Consider the following 17,244-nt stretch of genomic DNA (forward strand, 5'->3'; position numbering starts at 1 on the left):
ATATATATATATATATATATATATATATATAGTGCAATCTTAGGATTAAAAACTGTACTCACTTTTTCAGCACATCAAACATGCTTTTCTCTACATTCACCAGCCACTGTTCCACAGCACTTCTTACACGAATTTTCCTATAATTTTTTCAAAAATAATTTGCAAACAATTTTTATCCATGTTTCACTCCTTTGATAAGGCTGTAGACTAACTTTTCTACACTTACAACATTCACAGGCCAAAGGACCACAATTCTCTAATTTTTATTTTTTTCTAGATCTCAATTTGGAAAGCTACGCAGACAATATATCACCTAACTTTAGGGAATTCTGACATCAATCAAAACCATGGATTTACAAAATTAAGAGGTTCCAGTAAAACATGAACTGACAAACTAGATAAATTATATTACAAAGCATTTTTGTATTCCTCACTGGCTCTTTTAAACAGCCAGCCTAGGTCAGGGTTGGGTTAAGGACTCTGGTGGATGGGGACACTTGGGTGCAGCATTTTTTAATCAACTCCCATAAGGAGCCACATGCCAAAGGCTGGCTGGCAAACTGGACCAGTGTGGTGGCAGGACCCAGCTGATGAACCCGGCCTGCAGCCGTTCACAGCCAGCCGGGCTGGGGGCTGGGGGCGGGGAGGCAGCAGGGGGAGCAGCATTAACAACGCCAAGCAAATAGTAAATTGCCTTCTGAAGTTCCTATAATAAAACCCCGTGTTGGCACTCAGGATAATACCAATAAATATAGACATGGAAAAGTAAAATTCTGCATAGGTACGTTATCTTTGAAGAAACAGTTTGCTTAGCAAACTTCTATGAGATACCAGAAATTTCCAAAGAGAGGTGTTAAATAGGGAAGTTTTACAGAGTCTGAATGCTTGATTTGTAACACGAATGCCTTACTTGGGCAACAGAAGAGTTTCGCCTTCAGCAGATATGAGCATTATCACAGCAGGAGGCCCGATTTCTTGTTTCCATATCAGTAATTGTTTTATATTTTCAAAACACTTCACAAGATGAGGCTGTGGACCAGAAACAAGAATCAGTAACACTATAAAATTCTGACCTGGTTGGGAAATAGTATCACTGACAGAGAATAATAATATTACCTGTACCGACTCAGGATTTCTGCTATCAGCTAGAATATCAAGGAGTTCAGCGTTGCTAAGAAAGTAAAATCTTGGGAAAATCATTCTTTTAATTTCAAGGTAGTCCTGTCCAGAACCAAAAGAAATTGCCATTCATAATGTATGTTTAATCATGATAGGATCACAGCTCATTTGGGCCTACATTTGCACACAAAAAGCATGATATTCAAATTGCAGTATACAGAGTAGAATTAGTAAAAATAAGAGCCCATGCCTAATTTATTCTTAAACTGCTAAAATAATTTTTAATAAAGCAAAACTCAAACAAATGAAAATAAAAACCAAGAAACCCCACCCGTGAAGGCACACGCACAGATGCCCCGCTGTCTGTTGGAGCACCAGCACTGCCTGCCCACCCCCACCTTTCTGCTCCTCTCCTGTCCTCAGGGTCCTCAGGGAGTAAGTTGTCACCTCATGTCCTGCTGCATGCACGGCCCCTCCAGCCCCAGCCCTCCCTGAGGCTTAGCTGCACTCACACCTGTCTTCAGTCCCCCTCCTCCAGAGGAGGAGACGCCTGTTTTGGCCACCGGGCCAGCCATCCTGTGTCACTGACACTCTCCTGCACTTGCAAGCTCTCCTTTGCAACAGGCTCCCCTTTTACCTCTCATTAAAACTATACGTAAGCAGCCCCCTCTCGCAGTTTGTTTTCCTCTAGCTACTGCCTACTTGCCCGCCTCCCCTCCACGGTTACAGTGCTTGAAAAGTTCGTCTAGAAACTCGTCTCTCAGCCACCCCAGCACCCTGCCGTGTAGCCCCTCTGCTAATGGATGGACAGACCGGAGCTGCTCAGTATTCATGTCGCATGACGTCTGCGTCGCATGTGACTGTTGGCTCTGTCCCTCATTCTGCCTGGGATGTCACTCTCCTACTTCTTACCATTTGCTTTCAGGATCCCTCGAGGTCCCCACACTTTAACGCTGATTGGCGCTTGCCCCATCTCTCCTCCGCCTGTCCCACTCTTCCTGGGCTGCTGGCTCTGTGGCTCCTGTCACTTCCCGCTGCCCCAGATCTACATACCCAACTGCTGATTGAAGATGTTCATTTGGCTGTCCCCTAAGTGTTAGATTTTCAACATGTACAAAACTTACTTGTTTCTACACAAGCCTCTCCCTCCTACCTCCTCTCTCTGCAGTGTGATCCCCTTCCACTTGGGTGGCCAAGCCAGAAATCTCAGCACAAGCCTGGACCTCTTTCCTTTCTCCTCCACACGCCCATCAGAAGCTCCTGGCTCCACGTTCTTTCATCCTCACCACCGTCTTACCTTAGTCCTCCAGGATTTCGAGTCTCATAACTGGTTTATTTTTCTCTATTCTCACTGCCCCCCATCTACACATAACTCTATGCTCCCTTGTAGGGAGACATTTCTAAGTCAAATTATTTCACTCTCTTGCTCAAAATCCTTCATTGTGATATTCAAGGCCCTTTGTCACCTGGCCCTACCTCCTGGGGAATCTTACCTTTCCCCACTTTCCCATTTGCAAAACAGGTTCCACTGGTACCATCTTGTTTCGGCTCTAGAACATGCCACACTTGCTCATGGGTCCAGATCTATGCTTCCCCTTTGCCTAGGATACTCTTCCCACCCAGCCACCCACACACCCTGAACCTTTTACCTGCCCAACTCACACATTTTTCCAAAACCCAGCTAAATGATCACTTCTCCCAGGCTAGGTTAATCTCTCTTCTTTCATGTGACCATACCACCCAAACTATCACAGCATACATTCAGGCTAGTATCTTTCTACTTTGGTTCCTGTAAGAGATCTTGAGTTCTGCAATAGTAGGGAATTATCTCAGGAGTCCCAGCATGCAGCAGCAGTGCCTGGTATAAAGCAGGTACTCAATGCAGGAATAAATGGAAAATTACTGGTTGGTAATGATGCTTAGTAACAGTCCAAAGATACACTAGAAATAATTAGAAGGCTTATCTCAATCCTTACTCAGTAAACTCGCTATTATTAATCGATTCATGGATTCATAGAGCAGAGGGTCTTCCTGGGCAGAGAACTTTCTATAGGCTGTAACTACCATATGTGGGTATTCTGGAGGGGTCATCACACCCGGTGTGACTTGTGCTCAACAAGGAAAAGAGATAAAAACCCAGAAAGAGATCTTGGTTTATGAAGTGAAGTGAATATATTCACCACGAATCTCAGGTATTAAAACCCAATATTTCAAAATATGTATGTCTAGCTGACAATCTGATGTTTTGGCAATGTTTAAATATATGGAATAACTTAATTTATAAAATCATCAGACGAGGACTTCTGGGGACAACGGTGGAACGGGAAGGACCCTGCGCTCACTTCGCCCCCCAGGTAAACCTAGATAACACCCCTATTGGCATAAATAACTCAGAAAATGACCCAAAGACTGGCAGAACAAACCCCACGACTACATGCAGAGAAGAGGCCACACTGAAGAAGAGAGGAAGGGCAGAGAGGTGGTGGGGAGCTAGACAGACTTGTGGGTCTGTGGAAGAAGAGAGAGACCCAGGAGCACAGACCAGGGGGAGAAACAGACCCTCTCACAGGGAGCCAGCATGGGGAAGATGAATCCTCCTAACATTTGGCTTTGAAAGGAGGGCACGTATTGCATGGAGCACTGGGTGTTATACGCAAACAATGAATCATGGAACACTATATCAAAAACTAATGATGTACTGTATGGTGACTAACATACCATAATAAAATAAATTTAAAAAAGAAAGAAAATGAGACAGGTCAAATTTTGCAAGTTCTTACAACCAACAGGACTTAAAACCTGAAATTTTACAAATCAGTGGCTCGGCTCTAGGAGAGCTGGGAGGGAGAGAGGAAACGGAGTCCCCACTGTTGCAGGGACTGCGTGACAAACAGCCCCACAGAGATACAGCACAGAAGCTGCAGTTTGAAAACCACCTGGGGCATACAGGAAAGAGTCCTTTACCCATCTCAGAGCCTGTGCTGGAGGGACGGAGATCGGAGGACACTTCTCCAGGAACAAAGGAGCTGACGGTGCCATTTCCCTCTCCTAGCCTAGATCCTCTGACCGCAGCTGGAACTCACTTGCTAACAGCAACCCCCTCCTTCCGGTGTGGACACGCCCCTCCAGCCAGACCTCAGCACCAGGTCCCTCCCACGGCAGACCTGCACAGACCTTGCTAGCACTGCACCCCTGGCCACATGCATGTTGCGGATCCACACACCCCCCCCCCACGGGGCCTCCGCAGGAGTCTGTCTGCCACAAGCCAGGCAGTGTTCACACAGCCCAGACGAGGGCCAGCACGGCTCCAGAGTGAGTCATGCTCTGGAACAGGGGAAGATAACTGCACACACGCCAGTCTGACTGTGGCCCCAGCTGTGGGCTGGGGGCAGGCAGCTGGTCTGACTGAAGACCCCACCCACCCACAGAAGCTTCTCAGGGAACAACACAGGGCAAGTGCCTTCAGTTTGGTGCTACTTCATCTCTGGCGAACACCTGGTCGGACTCAGCTCAAGCCCAAGGCAGCCCCGGACCGGCCCACGACACCACAGGCACCAGACTCTGCCCACAACAGGCAGAGAGCCCTCGCAGGCCGGACGGAAGGCGAACGCAGCTCCGCCACAACGGTAGGACACCCCTGTAGTAACACACACCGGAGACACCGCTGAAACCATTTTCTGGTGAAGAGGAGACATTGCACCGCGGGACCTCTTCTTCATAGAGCCACTCCTTTCAAGTGCAGGAGACGTAGCGGACTCTCCTAATACATAGAAACAGACACAGCAACAGACAGAATGAGGAGACAGAGGAATACGCCCCAAATCATAGCAAGGGACTTAAGCAAAGTGGAGGTAAGTAATATTCCTGATAGAGAATTTTAAGTAAAGGTCATAAAGCTACACGCTAGACTTAAGAGTGGAGGACCTCAGTGAGACCCCCAAAAAAGAGATAGGAAACATAAAGAACCAATCAGATATGAAGAACTCAATAAATGAAATTAAAAATAAACTACCTAGAATAAACAGTAAAAAAAAAAAGGAAGTAGAAGAATGGATCAGCCACCCAGAGGACAGAGTAATAGACAGTAATCAAGCTGAGCAGTGAGAGAAAAAAATGATGCAAAATGAGAACAGACGCAGGGAACTCAGCAACACCATCAAGCATAAGAACAGTCTCATGATAGGGATCCCAGAAGGAGAAGCGAGAGAAAAGGGGGCAGAACATTTATTTGAAGAAGTAACAGCTGAGAACTTCCTGAATCTGGGGAAGGAAACAGAAATCCAGATCCAGGAGGCACAGAGAGCCCCCAACAAAACCAACCCAAGGAGGTCTGCACCAAGACACATAATTAAAATGGCAAAAAACAGTGATCAAGAGAGAATTTTAGATGCAGCAAGAGGAAAGAAAGCAGTTACATACAAGGGAAACCCCATAAGGCTATTAGCTGATTTTTCAGCTGAAACTTTGCAGGCCAGAAGGGAGCAGCATGATATATTCAAAGTGCTGAAAGAAAAAACCTGCAACCAAGAATACTCTACCCAGCAAGAGATATCCACTCTATCTCATTCAGGACAGAAGGAGAGATAAAGAATTTCTCAAACACAAGTTAAAGGAGTTCATGACCACCAAACCTACAAGAAATGTTAAAGGGGACTTTTTTTTTGTTTGTTTTTTAGAAAAATTTATTTTTATTTAAATTCAATTAACATATACTGTATTATTGGTTTCAAAGGTAGAGGTCAGTGATTCATCAGTTTTATATAACACCCAGTGCTCATTATATCACATGCCCTCCTTAATTTCCATCACCCAGTTACCACATCCCCCTACCCCTCTCCCCTCCAGCAACCCTCAGTTTGTTTCCTGTGCTTAAGAGTCACTTATGGTTTGTCTCCCTGATTTCATCTTGTTTTATTTTTTCCTCTCCTCAAAGGGGACTCTTTGAGTGGAAAGGAAAGACCATAAGGAATAAGAAAAGTAGGAATCTCCAAAGCATTAAAGCATTAAAGATAAGTATATATGTAAAAATCAGTCAAGGGACTCACAACATAAAAGGATGTAAAGTATGACACCATATACTTAAGACGTGAGGAGGAGTAAAAATTTAATGCTTTTAGAATGAGTTCATTTTTTTAATATTTTTTTATTATATCATGTTAGTCGCCATACAGTACATCCCTGGTTTTTGATGTAAAGTTCGATGATTCATTAGTTGCATATAACACCCAGTGCACCATGCAATACATGCCCTCCTTACTACCCATCACCAGCCTATCCCATTCCCCCACACCCCCCTCCCCTCTGAAGCCTGCAGTTTGTTTCTCAGAGTCCATCCAGGAACATACCTCAACATAATAAAGGCCATATACGAAAAACCCACAGCTAATATCATCCTAAATGCAGAAAAACTGAGAACTTTTCCTCTATGGTCAAACAAGACAGGGATGTCTACTCTCACTACTTCTATTCAACATAGTACTGGAAGTCCTAGCCATAGCAATCAGACAAGAAAACAGGAATAAAAGGTATCCAAATTGGTAAGGATATTTGCAGAATGACATAATACTATACATAAAAACCTCATAAAGAAACCACCTACTACTAAAATCTACTAGAACTGATAAATGAATTCAGTAAGGTTGCAGGATATAAAATCGATATACAGAAGTCCATTGTATTTCTATATGCTAAGAATGAAGAAACAGAGAAATTAAGAAAATAGTCCTATTTACGAAAGCACTAAAAATAATAAAATTTCTAGGGATAAAGTTAACAAAGCAGGTGAAAGACCTGTACTCTCGCTATAAACTATAAAACACTGATGAAAGAAATTTAAGATGACATGAACAAATGGAAAGATATTCCATCCTCATGGACAGCAAGAACAAATATTGTTAAAATATTTATACTACCCAAAGCAATCTAGACATTAATGCAATCCCTATCAAAATACCAACAGCATTTTTCACAGAATGAGAACAAACAATCCTAAAATTTGTATGCAAAAGACCTCAAAAAGTCAAAGCAATCTTGGAGAAGAAGAACAAAACTGGAGGCATCACAATCTGAGATTTCAAGATATACTACAAATCAGTAGTAATCAAAACAATAGGGTACGGACACAAAAAAAGACACATAGATGGGTGCCTGGGTGACTCATTCTGTTAGGTGTCCAACTTCTGATTTTGGCTCTGGTCATGATCTCAAGGTTGTGAGATCCAGCCCTGCATCAGGCCCCACGCTGTGTGGAGCCTGCTGGGGATTCTCTCTCTCCCTCTGCCCATCCTTGCCACTCATGTGCACGTGCTCTCTCTTTAAAAAAAAAAAAAAAAGACACATAGATCAATACAACAGAATAGAGAGCCCAGAAATAAACCCACAATTATATGGTCAATTAATCGTCAACAAAGGAGGCAAGAATATGCAATGGGAAAAAGACAGTTGCTTCAACAAATGGTGCTGGGAAAACTGGATAGCAACACGCAAAAGAGAAACCACTTTCTTTCACCATACACAAAAATAAACTCAAAATGGATTAAAGACCTAAATGTGAAAACCTGAAACCATAAAAATCCTAGAAGAGAGCACAGGCAGTAATGTGTCTGACATCAGCCATACTAACTTCTTTTTAGATGTGTCTCATGAGGCAGGGGAAACAAAGGCAAAAATAAACAAGGGGGACCACATCAAAATAAAAAGCTTCTGGGGGCGCCTGGGTGGCACAGCGGTTAAGCGTCTGCCTCTGGCTCACGGCGTGATCCCGGCGTCATGGGATCGGGCCCCACATCAGGCTCCTCTGCTGTGAGCCTGCTTCTTCCTCTCCCACTCCCCCTGCTTGTGTTCCCTCTCTCACTGGCTGTCTCTATCTCTGTCAGATAAATAAATAAAATCTTTAAAAAAAATAAAAAAAAATAAAAAGCTTCTGCACAGCAAAGGAAACCATCAACAAAACTAAACAACAACCTATGGAATGGGAGAAGATACTTGCCAATGACATCTCTGATAAAGGCTGGCATCCAAAACACATAAAGAATTTATACATCTCAATACCAAAACCCACAAATAATCCAATTTAAAAACGGGCAGAAGACATGAATAGACATTTCTCCAAAGATGACATGAAGATGGCCAACATACACATGAAAAGATGCCTAACATCACTCATCATCAGGGAAATGCAATCATCTCACACCTGTCAGAATGGCTAAAATCCAAAACACAAGAAACAACAGGTGTTGGTGAGGATGTGGGGAAAAAAGGAACCTCGTGCACTGTTGGTGGGAATGAGAACTGGTGCAGCCACTGCGGAAAACAGTATGGAGGTTCCTTGAAAAATTAAAGATCTACCATATGATCCAGTAATTCCACTACAGGCTATTTACCCAAAAAATACAAAAACACTAATTCAAAAATTATATGGCCCCCATGTTTATCACAGCATTGTCTACAATAGCCAAATTATGGAAGCAGCACAACTGTCCACAGCTGAGTGGATAGAGAAGATGTGTATACAATGGAATACTACTCAGTCATAAAGAAAAATGAAATCTTGCCATTTGTAACAACATGGGTGGATCTAGAGGGCATAATGTTAAATGAAGTCAGCCAGTTAGGGAAAAACAAATACCATATGATTTCACTCAGATGTGTAATTTAGAAACAAAACAAATGAACAAAAGAAAAAAAAAGACAAACCAAGAGACAAACTCTGAACTATAGAGAACACACTGCTGGTTACAGGGGTTGGGGGGGGATGAAATAGGTGAAGGGGATTAAGGGTACACAAACCTTGATGAGCACTGAATGATGATAGAATTGTTGAATTATTATACTGTATCCCAGAAACTAATATAATACTTTATGTTAACTATACTGGATTTAAAATTAAATAAAATAAACTATCCCATTTCATTTTTTGCTGATTTTGTCAATTTAATAATAATCCTAGTGCTAATATAATTAACACTCATTAAATACTTTCTTTGCGCGAGCTCTTGTGCTGTAAATGCATTATCTCATTCAGCACAAAGCCCCTCAAGGTAGGCACTAACATTATTCCCAATTTACAGATAAGGAAACCTAGGCACTTAAAAAAATTTTTTGGTATTTTGTCTAAGGCCATTTAGATTGGTCTACCCACTTTTTTTTTCATTTTGATAGTATTTTCATTAACCCTATAGTTGGCTAGAGTTGGAAAAACTGTTGGCAGCTAGAAGAAAGAAAATCTGCATTGGAAGAGCTACTGTTGTGCATTACATTGTTTCGACGATTAAATGATTCTCCACCTTAGGACTGCTATAGTTTTACCTCCAGACTTTTCATTATATAGTCAAGACATGTGTTGCAATTTTGTAGAATTTCAAGGACTCCCGCAGAGGTGGTTATCCGAAAAGCATCCAGTTTGTTTTGTATTTTTAACATTATTTCTCTCCACATGGAAATCACATGAGAGAAGAGTTTTGCTTCTGCTGGGAGCTGCCTTTAGAAAGAAAATCAGAAATAATTTCATCTTTTGAAGGTACTATAATTAAAATCTATATTCTAAATGCATTTTCCACAGAATATTGCTCAATTTTTAAAATGTTGTGACATGTTTTATTTTTGCTGATCATCGGGTGAAGATATTCTATAGTGTTTATTATGTATGGTGATGTGCATGGTAGGAAATACTAGGATAAATCAGACACGCGTCCATCATTTAACAAGACCATACTTAGTGAGAGGTGTAAGGAAGGTATTCACAAGTTCACATAAAGTAAGTAAAAGTGACCTGTGTCCTAGGAAACATAATAAAACAAAGGCTCCTGCAATTCTAGAGGAAATGCGACCTGGAGAGAGCTTCTCAAGAAGCAGCTACTGATCTTGTCGGAGAAGTGCTTTTTGACATTAGAACTGCCTAATGTTCCCTAGAGGGCAATTCCCCCTGTGGTTGAGAACCAGTGGTCCACGCAACCGTGTGCTCTTGTACTTCTCTGCTCTGCTACTAAAGGCTGCTTCCGAGCTTTCCAGAGAAGAGGCGAGTCCTAGTTTCTAATGCCCCAAACCCCGGGGCAACACACGTCAAGCTCTTCTACCAGCAACCCCCCCCCACCATGACCCCAGTCCCCATTTTGGGCAGTGGGCCTAAACATTTCTTCAGGGCAGTACAAATCCTTAGGGAGGTGCCTTCAACCTCCCCTCTGTTGGGTACCCTTCCAACCTCCACAGGACGTTCTGGTGTGACCTCACAGTGAGGGTGGCGGGAGGGGAAAGGACAGCATCCTCTCCAAGCAACTCTCCTCGCTAATGAATCTCTCTTCCCCTTCCTCTTCCTCACACTCCGCCCTGTTGGGAGGGCCCCCCATCCTTCTCCACTAGTCAAAGACAGGCCCATGACAGATGCGGACCTTCTTTTCTTTAGCACTCCTGTACAGCACTTCGCATTCCTTCACTAAGAGCCCCCTTTTCTCACAAATCCTGTGAAGAACAACTTGGGGACACTCTAACTAGGGGTCTTATCTTTCCATCAATTAAGAAATCTTTGGGAAAGAGTAACTGAAGTTCAAGTTTAAGGCAGTAAGTTGTTATAACCACAAACGATACATTCCTTATCGTTTCACCTTTGGGAACTCTCGAATAACTACAGATAGAAGAAACTAAAGCACCCATACGACAAGAAATACACATGTGTAACAAGACTGGGTATTGTTCCCTGCAAAGCACTACTCGCCTCTAAACAGTTTTCTCTGGTGAGCCTCTCAGAGCTCCCCTTTGCCCCTAAAATAAAATTCACAACACTGAACCTGACATTCAAGGTCTTCTATCATCGGCTCTAACACACCTTACAAATACATGCTCTATGGCTTCCTGCCTTATTTCAGAATGGCTCCTAGACTAGCTTGTGTGATTTACGGTCAACACTTTCAATTCTGTCTAAATAAGACATGTGTCACAACTTACTCTTAAGACCACTTTAAAGAGAGACCAATTAATTTGAATGCTATGAATAAAAAGAAAAGGTAGAATTTTCACCAATTGTCTAGGACCTCCATTCTTTCACATGGTCCAAAGTAAGAAACTACCATTCACGTATGAATGCTATTAAAAACACATTTATTATTCATCTCAAAACCACACTAATATTCTAGAACGAAACACACACACAGTATTGTGGTTTAGGGATTACAATGACCTCTCTGACACTCTTCTCCCAGTCCTTCATAGTTTTATATCAACAAATGAGAAATAGGACCTTTGAAAAAATGATGCTTGCAATCTTTCATGAAAACAAATTCAGAGAAGACTCCTGTGCCCACAGGTGAATTATTTTAGAGGGTTTGTTGAAGAAATGACTTCTCAGGATTTATAGGCAATAAATATCCACCATGCATTTTTTTTAACCTCTTTATGGGTTTTTTTACCTTTGTATTTCTACAGAATGAAAGACTGGTTCAAGATAAAGCCAATTTCTTTGACAATGCATCCACTCCTCGAGAGTATGAGAGAAGAGAGTCAAGTTCCGATCCCACTGATCCACAATATCCTGTAAGACGAACACACACATTCGTAAAGTCTAAAGATTCATTTAGTAAAAATACTGACATCAAAAGTGACTATCAGTCACTGACACAGCGACAGTATTATAAAGGGTCCCATAAATAAATGTAAATCTAATTATATTTAGTTCTGGGGGACGTTTGAGATGTTCTGTTCATGCAATTTTCTGTTTTATTTATTATATAACATACAAATATTTTAAAAATATATGCATATTTTATTTTTAAAAAAATTTTTAAATTTAAATTCAATTAATTAACATATAACGTACTATTAATTTCAGAGGTGGAGGTCAATGATTCACCAGTCTTATACCCAGTGCTCATTACATCACATACCCTCCTTAATGTCCATCACCCAGTTACCCCATTCCCCCTCCCCTGCCCCTCCAGCAATCCTCAGTTTGTTTCCTATGATTAAGAGTCTCTTATGGCTTGTCTCCCTCTCTGACTTCATCTTGTTTTATTTTTTCCTCTCTTCCCCTATGATCCTGTTTTGTCTTAAATTCCGCATGAGTGAGATCATATGGTAATTGTCTTTCTCTGAGTTATTTTGTTTAACATAATACCCTTTAGTTCCATCCACGTTGTTGCAAATGGCAAGATTTTTTTTGATGGCTGAGTAGTATTTCATTGTATATATAGACCACATCTTCTTTATCCATTCATCTGTCGACAGACATCTGGGCTCTTTCCATAGTTTGGCTATTGTGGACATCGCTGCTATGAATATTCACATGTCAGTCTCCATATGGACATAAGCTTTCCTTTCTTTGGGGTAAATACCTATGAGTGGAATGCCTACATCACATGGTAGGACTATTTTTTTAACTTTTTAAGAAACCTTTGAAGCTACTGTAACATTTTACCTCTCACACAGCAGTGTGCGAGAGTTCCCTGTTCCGCTGCTTCCTCACCAACACCAGGGATCACCAGTCTTTTTAGTTTTAGTCAGTCATAAGGTGTACGGTGGCACCTCACCGGGATTCTAACTTTTCCCTGATGAATAATGAAGTGAAGCATCTTTTCATATGTTTATTTCCCATCCAAATAATTTCGTTGGTGAAATGTCTGCTTAAATCTTTTGCCCATTTCTTTATTGTTTTTTATTTTGAGAATTCTTTATATATTCTTTTTTTTTTTTTTTAAAGATTTTTACTTATTTATTTAACAGAGAGAGAGACAGCCAGCGAGAGTGGGAACACAGCAGGGAGAGTGGGAGAGGAAGAAGCAGGCTCACAGTGGAGGAGCCTGATGTGGGGCTCGATCCCAGAACGCCGGGATCACGCCCTGAGCCGAAGGCAGACGCTTAATGACTGCGCCACCCAGGCGCCCCAAGAATTCTTTATATATTCTTGAAACAAGTCCTTTACCAAATACATGCCTTGCAAGTATTTCCTTCCAGTCTTGGCCTGTATTGTTTCCCCTTAATAGTGTCTTTTGAAGGGCACAAGTTTTTAATTTTTAACAGAAATCCTTCTACTGATCATTCTTTTGGCATCATACCGAAGAAACCTGGCTAGCCCAAGGTCACGAAAATTTTCTCTGATGTTTTCTTCTCAACGTTTCAAAAATTTCTTCCGATGTTTTAGGTTTTGCATTCAGGCCTATGATCCATCCTTGAGTTAAAGTTTATATATGCTACATGATACGCCTTGAAGGGTTTTAAAAATTTGTTTTGCATGCAACTGTCCAATTTGCAAGCTCCATTTCTAAAAAGATTCTTTCCAGAATTGCCTTTAAACTTATGTTGAAAATCAGGTGTCCACATATATGTGGGTCTATTTCCGTACTCTCTACTCTGTTCCATTTTTCTGTCTTTGAACCAATATAAAACTGTCTTGACTACTGTAGCTTTACAGTGACTCTTAAGATCAGGGAGTGTTGATCTGCCAACTTTGTTCTTTACCAAAATTATTTAAATTCACTAATCTTCTCTCCTGCAATGTCTAACCTGCTGTCCATCTCATCTAGTGCATAGTTCATGGCAGATATGATAGTTGTCATCTATAGAAGTTTGACTTTGGTCTTCATATTTATATTTGGTCTATATTATCTTCCACGTATCTATTTTTTAAACATATGGAGTTAAAATAACTGTTTCAGGGGTGCCTGGGTGCCCAGTCGGTGAAGCATCTGCCTTTGGCTCAGGTCATGATCTCGGGGTCCTGGATCGAGTCCTGCATCGGGCTCCAGCCTGCGTCTCCCTTTCCCTTTGCCCCTCCCTCTGCTTGTGCTCTCTCATGCTGTCAAATAAATAAAATCTTAAAAAAAAATAAAAAAAAAATAAACCTTCCTTTTCATGGGGCTCTAAGCCATTTGTGACAAGGTTTTTTTTTTAGAATTCTCTCCTTTTTATTTTTAATGAAATTTTTAAAATTATATTTCCTGTATGTTCTTATGGATGCTTTGAAATCAAATGTTTGTGTGTGTGTGTGTGTGTGTGTGTGTGTGTTAGTTTTGCTCCTATCTATTTTTTGCTGTTTCTCTGCTTGTTCATTTTTTATTTTAATACATGTGGTTAGAGAATATATTCTCTATTTGGTTCATCTGTTTTTTGTAATTTACTTTTTTTTCTAAGGTTCAGTTAACTGACATTTTCCCTAAATGCTTATGTGTTTGCAAGTAATGGGAATTCCATTTGATGGGTCCACATTTCTCTTTCTCAGTCTGTATCAATGATGGTAACTTTACTAATGAATTATCTCTATATTATTACATAGCTTGTTGAGTTTTCTTAAGTTTTTAAATGATTCTTGGCCATGTTACTGGATGTGGGGCAGCCCAGAGAGGGAATATCGGGGAGCATTGAATACCAGCTGGCCCTGTGCTTCAGTTCCCAGCTACACTACAGTAGACGTGCAGGCTGCTGTTCCAGCAGTGCCTGCAGGGACACACAGCTACGCAGGTAGGATTACCCTTTGAGAGCAACAGCACAGGAAATGAAAACGGCGCGTTCTGCATCAGCAGGAGGACTCCGCAGGCAATCGGCTCGGCGTGGGCCCTGCTTGAACTGTGGATACTTCTCGCACCAGTGGCACTGCTGGTAAGTCAGGGTTTATAGGGTCCTATTCTTATATTATCTAAATTAATTTTATCTGCTCAAATTGAACTTTATGACAATTCTTCATGAACAATATGTTTCCATAAAAAGTTACTTCTAATATTTAAACTACTAACATTCCTTCTCATTTCTTTATAAGTATGTGAATGATTTGTACAATTCAAAAGGTTGCGAAGTGTAAAAACTTAAGGTGATAAATAAAACTATAAACAGTTACAGTATTTTCCCTTTGCCACAGTGTTTACCCGAATGGGCCCGAGAGAGGAAGATCCTTTAACTGTTGCAAGTATGATCTGAGACTCTTCTAACTGAGTCAGTATGTCGTCTATGGAGGAAATTATCAGGATGGACATCGTCTCTGACTGATGAACAACTAAGCGTAACGGGGTCGTGTTCCACTGATCAATAACCTTAAACAGCATTTTCTCAAGAGCAGCTTCGTTAGTGGCGGAGGTTGAGATTTCGTTAATTTCATTTTCGTACTGAAACATCTAAAATGAAAACATTATTCATTAATATTCAGTGTACGGATGGTTCCTTAGATGTTTACAATGCAAGACTTAGAGGAACGCACACATCACAGGTCCTGGAGACCTGGTCCCAGCCTGGTGACGCCCTGACCGGAGGCTGCACGTCCCCACCCACATGACAGGGCTGTCTGCGGGCTTTATCCATTCTAACCATTTCACGTTCTGCGCACTCAGTGAAATTTCTAGTCACTGCGTATGTTTCCTCTAATTCTAGCCCATGCGAAGAACAGTTAACGGCACCTTCTGTACACGTGCAGATGCTGTTAGACCCTCCAGCTTTCTTGTGTCTGCACTAACGCCAACTGCTTCCTCACTCTGTGGACATGCTTTCACTTTCTGCAATAATTCTCGAGAAACAATTATCCGAGAGAACATCATCCTAATGGACCCAAGCTTTCCATGGCTTCCCTTTCTTTGCCCTATCGCCATGAGGACACACGGCTCTCAAAACACATTAACGGAGGATAGACGGGCCTTCTTTCCAATGGGCATGGACTGCCAGTTCCCAGAGGACAAGATCCTGACACAAGATCTCCAGGCTCACTCACTGCAACAGACATACTCAGAGGGCTTCTCATTCCCACATCGTAAAATTAACTAGCCAGGCTAACTGCTTTTATCCCTGAAAGAAGAATCTACCCCTGTTCCCGTATGTCATCTCCATGGGGTTAAAGAGTGATGCCTAATCCCTGTTTCGGTAATGCAGCTCAGTGGGGCTCCAAGCAAACAGGACTAGTGTTCATCATCTGCCAAAGACAGGTGTCACACGGCGGGCTCGGCTGACTGCTCACGGCCTACACAAACAGCTGGAGAACGAGGCCTGCCCTTTGATACAGATATTCAGCCAAAGGCAGATAAGGAACCACAGGACCATCAAGTTTCTATGCTGAAGAAAGAACTTTTTGCTTAATGCTGACATTCCGAAATTGCTAGTAACTAAATCCAGACACTGATAGCGCGTAAAGCAAAATTTCAACCAAGTGCACTGAGCCCTTTCAAGTCCTCATGGTCAAAGTTTGGGACCTGATTGACAAATGGTCAGATCTCCCAATCAACTCGGTAATACCTAGGACGTTTCAGATGAATCTTAATGCCCGTAGTTATCTGCCTCTATGATAAAGCACCTGGGTTCTAAAGCGAAAAAGATCAATCATGAAGCGATTGTAAGCATTTTGTGCATACTATTGACCTCTTCCTCTCAATTTACTTTGTGACATGCTTTTCATGTCACAGGCTTTACAGAGCCTCCATAACACGCTGGACAGAAATGGCTGTCCTTGAACATCATCCTTTAATCATCTGATAGGATCGCAAGTGAACTCCTGTCACAGACTGTCCTGGGCAGGCCTGTAGCATGACCGCCGTCCCTGGGTCTACCCCACGACAGACCTGCTCTACAACATGAAGACTGAGTTTCTGGGCCAAATCTGTCCATCTAGGTACACACATTATACTGGATAAGCTGTCGAATAGAAATGGGATGATCACGGTCTTCCAGGAATTCTTTGAGTTCAGGTGAGACTGGCAGCTGACTGCCTGCTATCCCCTCTGACTACTAAACAATCCACCTCAGGAAGAAAGGGCTCCTCTGACTCCTGGCTACAGTCTTTCAGAGGCTGAAGGCCTTGTTCATTTTTGTTCAGATGCTGAATTCTCTTAATTTGGATCCTCCAAAAACAGCATGGGAATTCCTTTTTAAACTATTCACATTAGAAATGCAGGGACAGCCCACTGGAACCCTCTGAGCTACTCTAGTCACCAACCCCAGGAAGGCCACCAGCTGATCCACTCGAGGCCTGTCTGCCCTCACTTCTATTGCTTGCTGCTAGACCGTGTGCCAAATTTCACCCTTTACCTGACCTGCCCAGGGACGACTCCAATAACCCAAGACTTTGAAAAGGAAAATGTCCTTGCAATTGTGCTACATTTCTGGAATGCTGTTTTGAATAAACCTAGCTGTTGACATATATGTTCTGAAACAACCTAGATATTTTGC

The 17,244-nt window shown here is 41.9% G+C and overlaps 1 protein-coding gene across 1 annotated transcript in view; it reads right to left on the reverse strand.

Moving 5' to 3' along the window:
* Nucleotides 1-17,244, reverse strand: part of DNAH14 (dynein axonemal heavy chain 14) — a 298,523-nt gene that overhangs the window by 199,483 nt on the left and 81,796 nt on the right. The window contains exons 21-26 of the mRNA XM_040636128.1: nt 14,964-15,209; nt 11,520-11,641; nt 9,427-9,598; nt 1,117-1,221; nt 911-1,029; nt 63-137 (exon numbers count right to left, since the gene is read on the reverse strand). Of these exons, the coding sequence (XP_040492062.1) occupies nt 63-137; nt 911-1,029; nt 1,117-1,221; nt 9,427-9,598; nt 11,520-11,641; nt 14,964-15,209 (839 nt within the window). The remainder of the gene's footprint in view (nt 1-62; nt 138-910; nt 1,030-1,116; nt 1,222-9,426; nt 9,599-11,519; nt 11,642-14,963; nt 15,210-17,244) is intronic.

This window comes from Ursus maritimus, unplaced genomic scaffold, assembly GCF_017311325.1.
Source record: "Ursus maritimus isolate PB19 unplaced genomic scaffold, ASM1731132v1 scaffold_2, whole genome shotgun sequence".
NCBI lineage: Eukaryota > Metazoa > Chordata > Mammalia > Carnivora > Ursidae > Ursus > Ursus maritimus.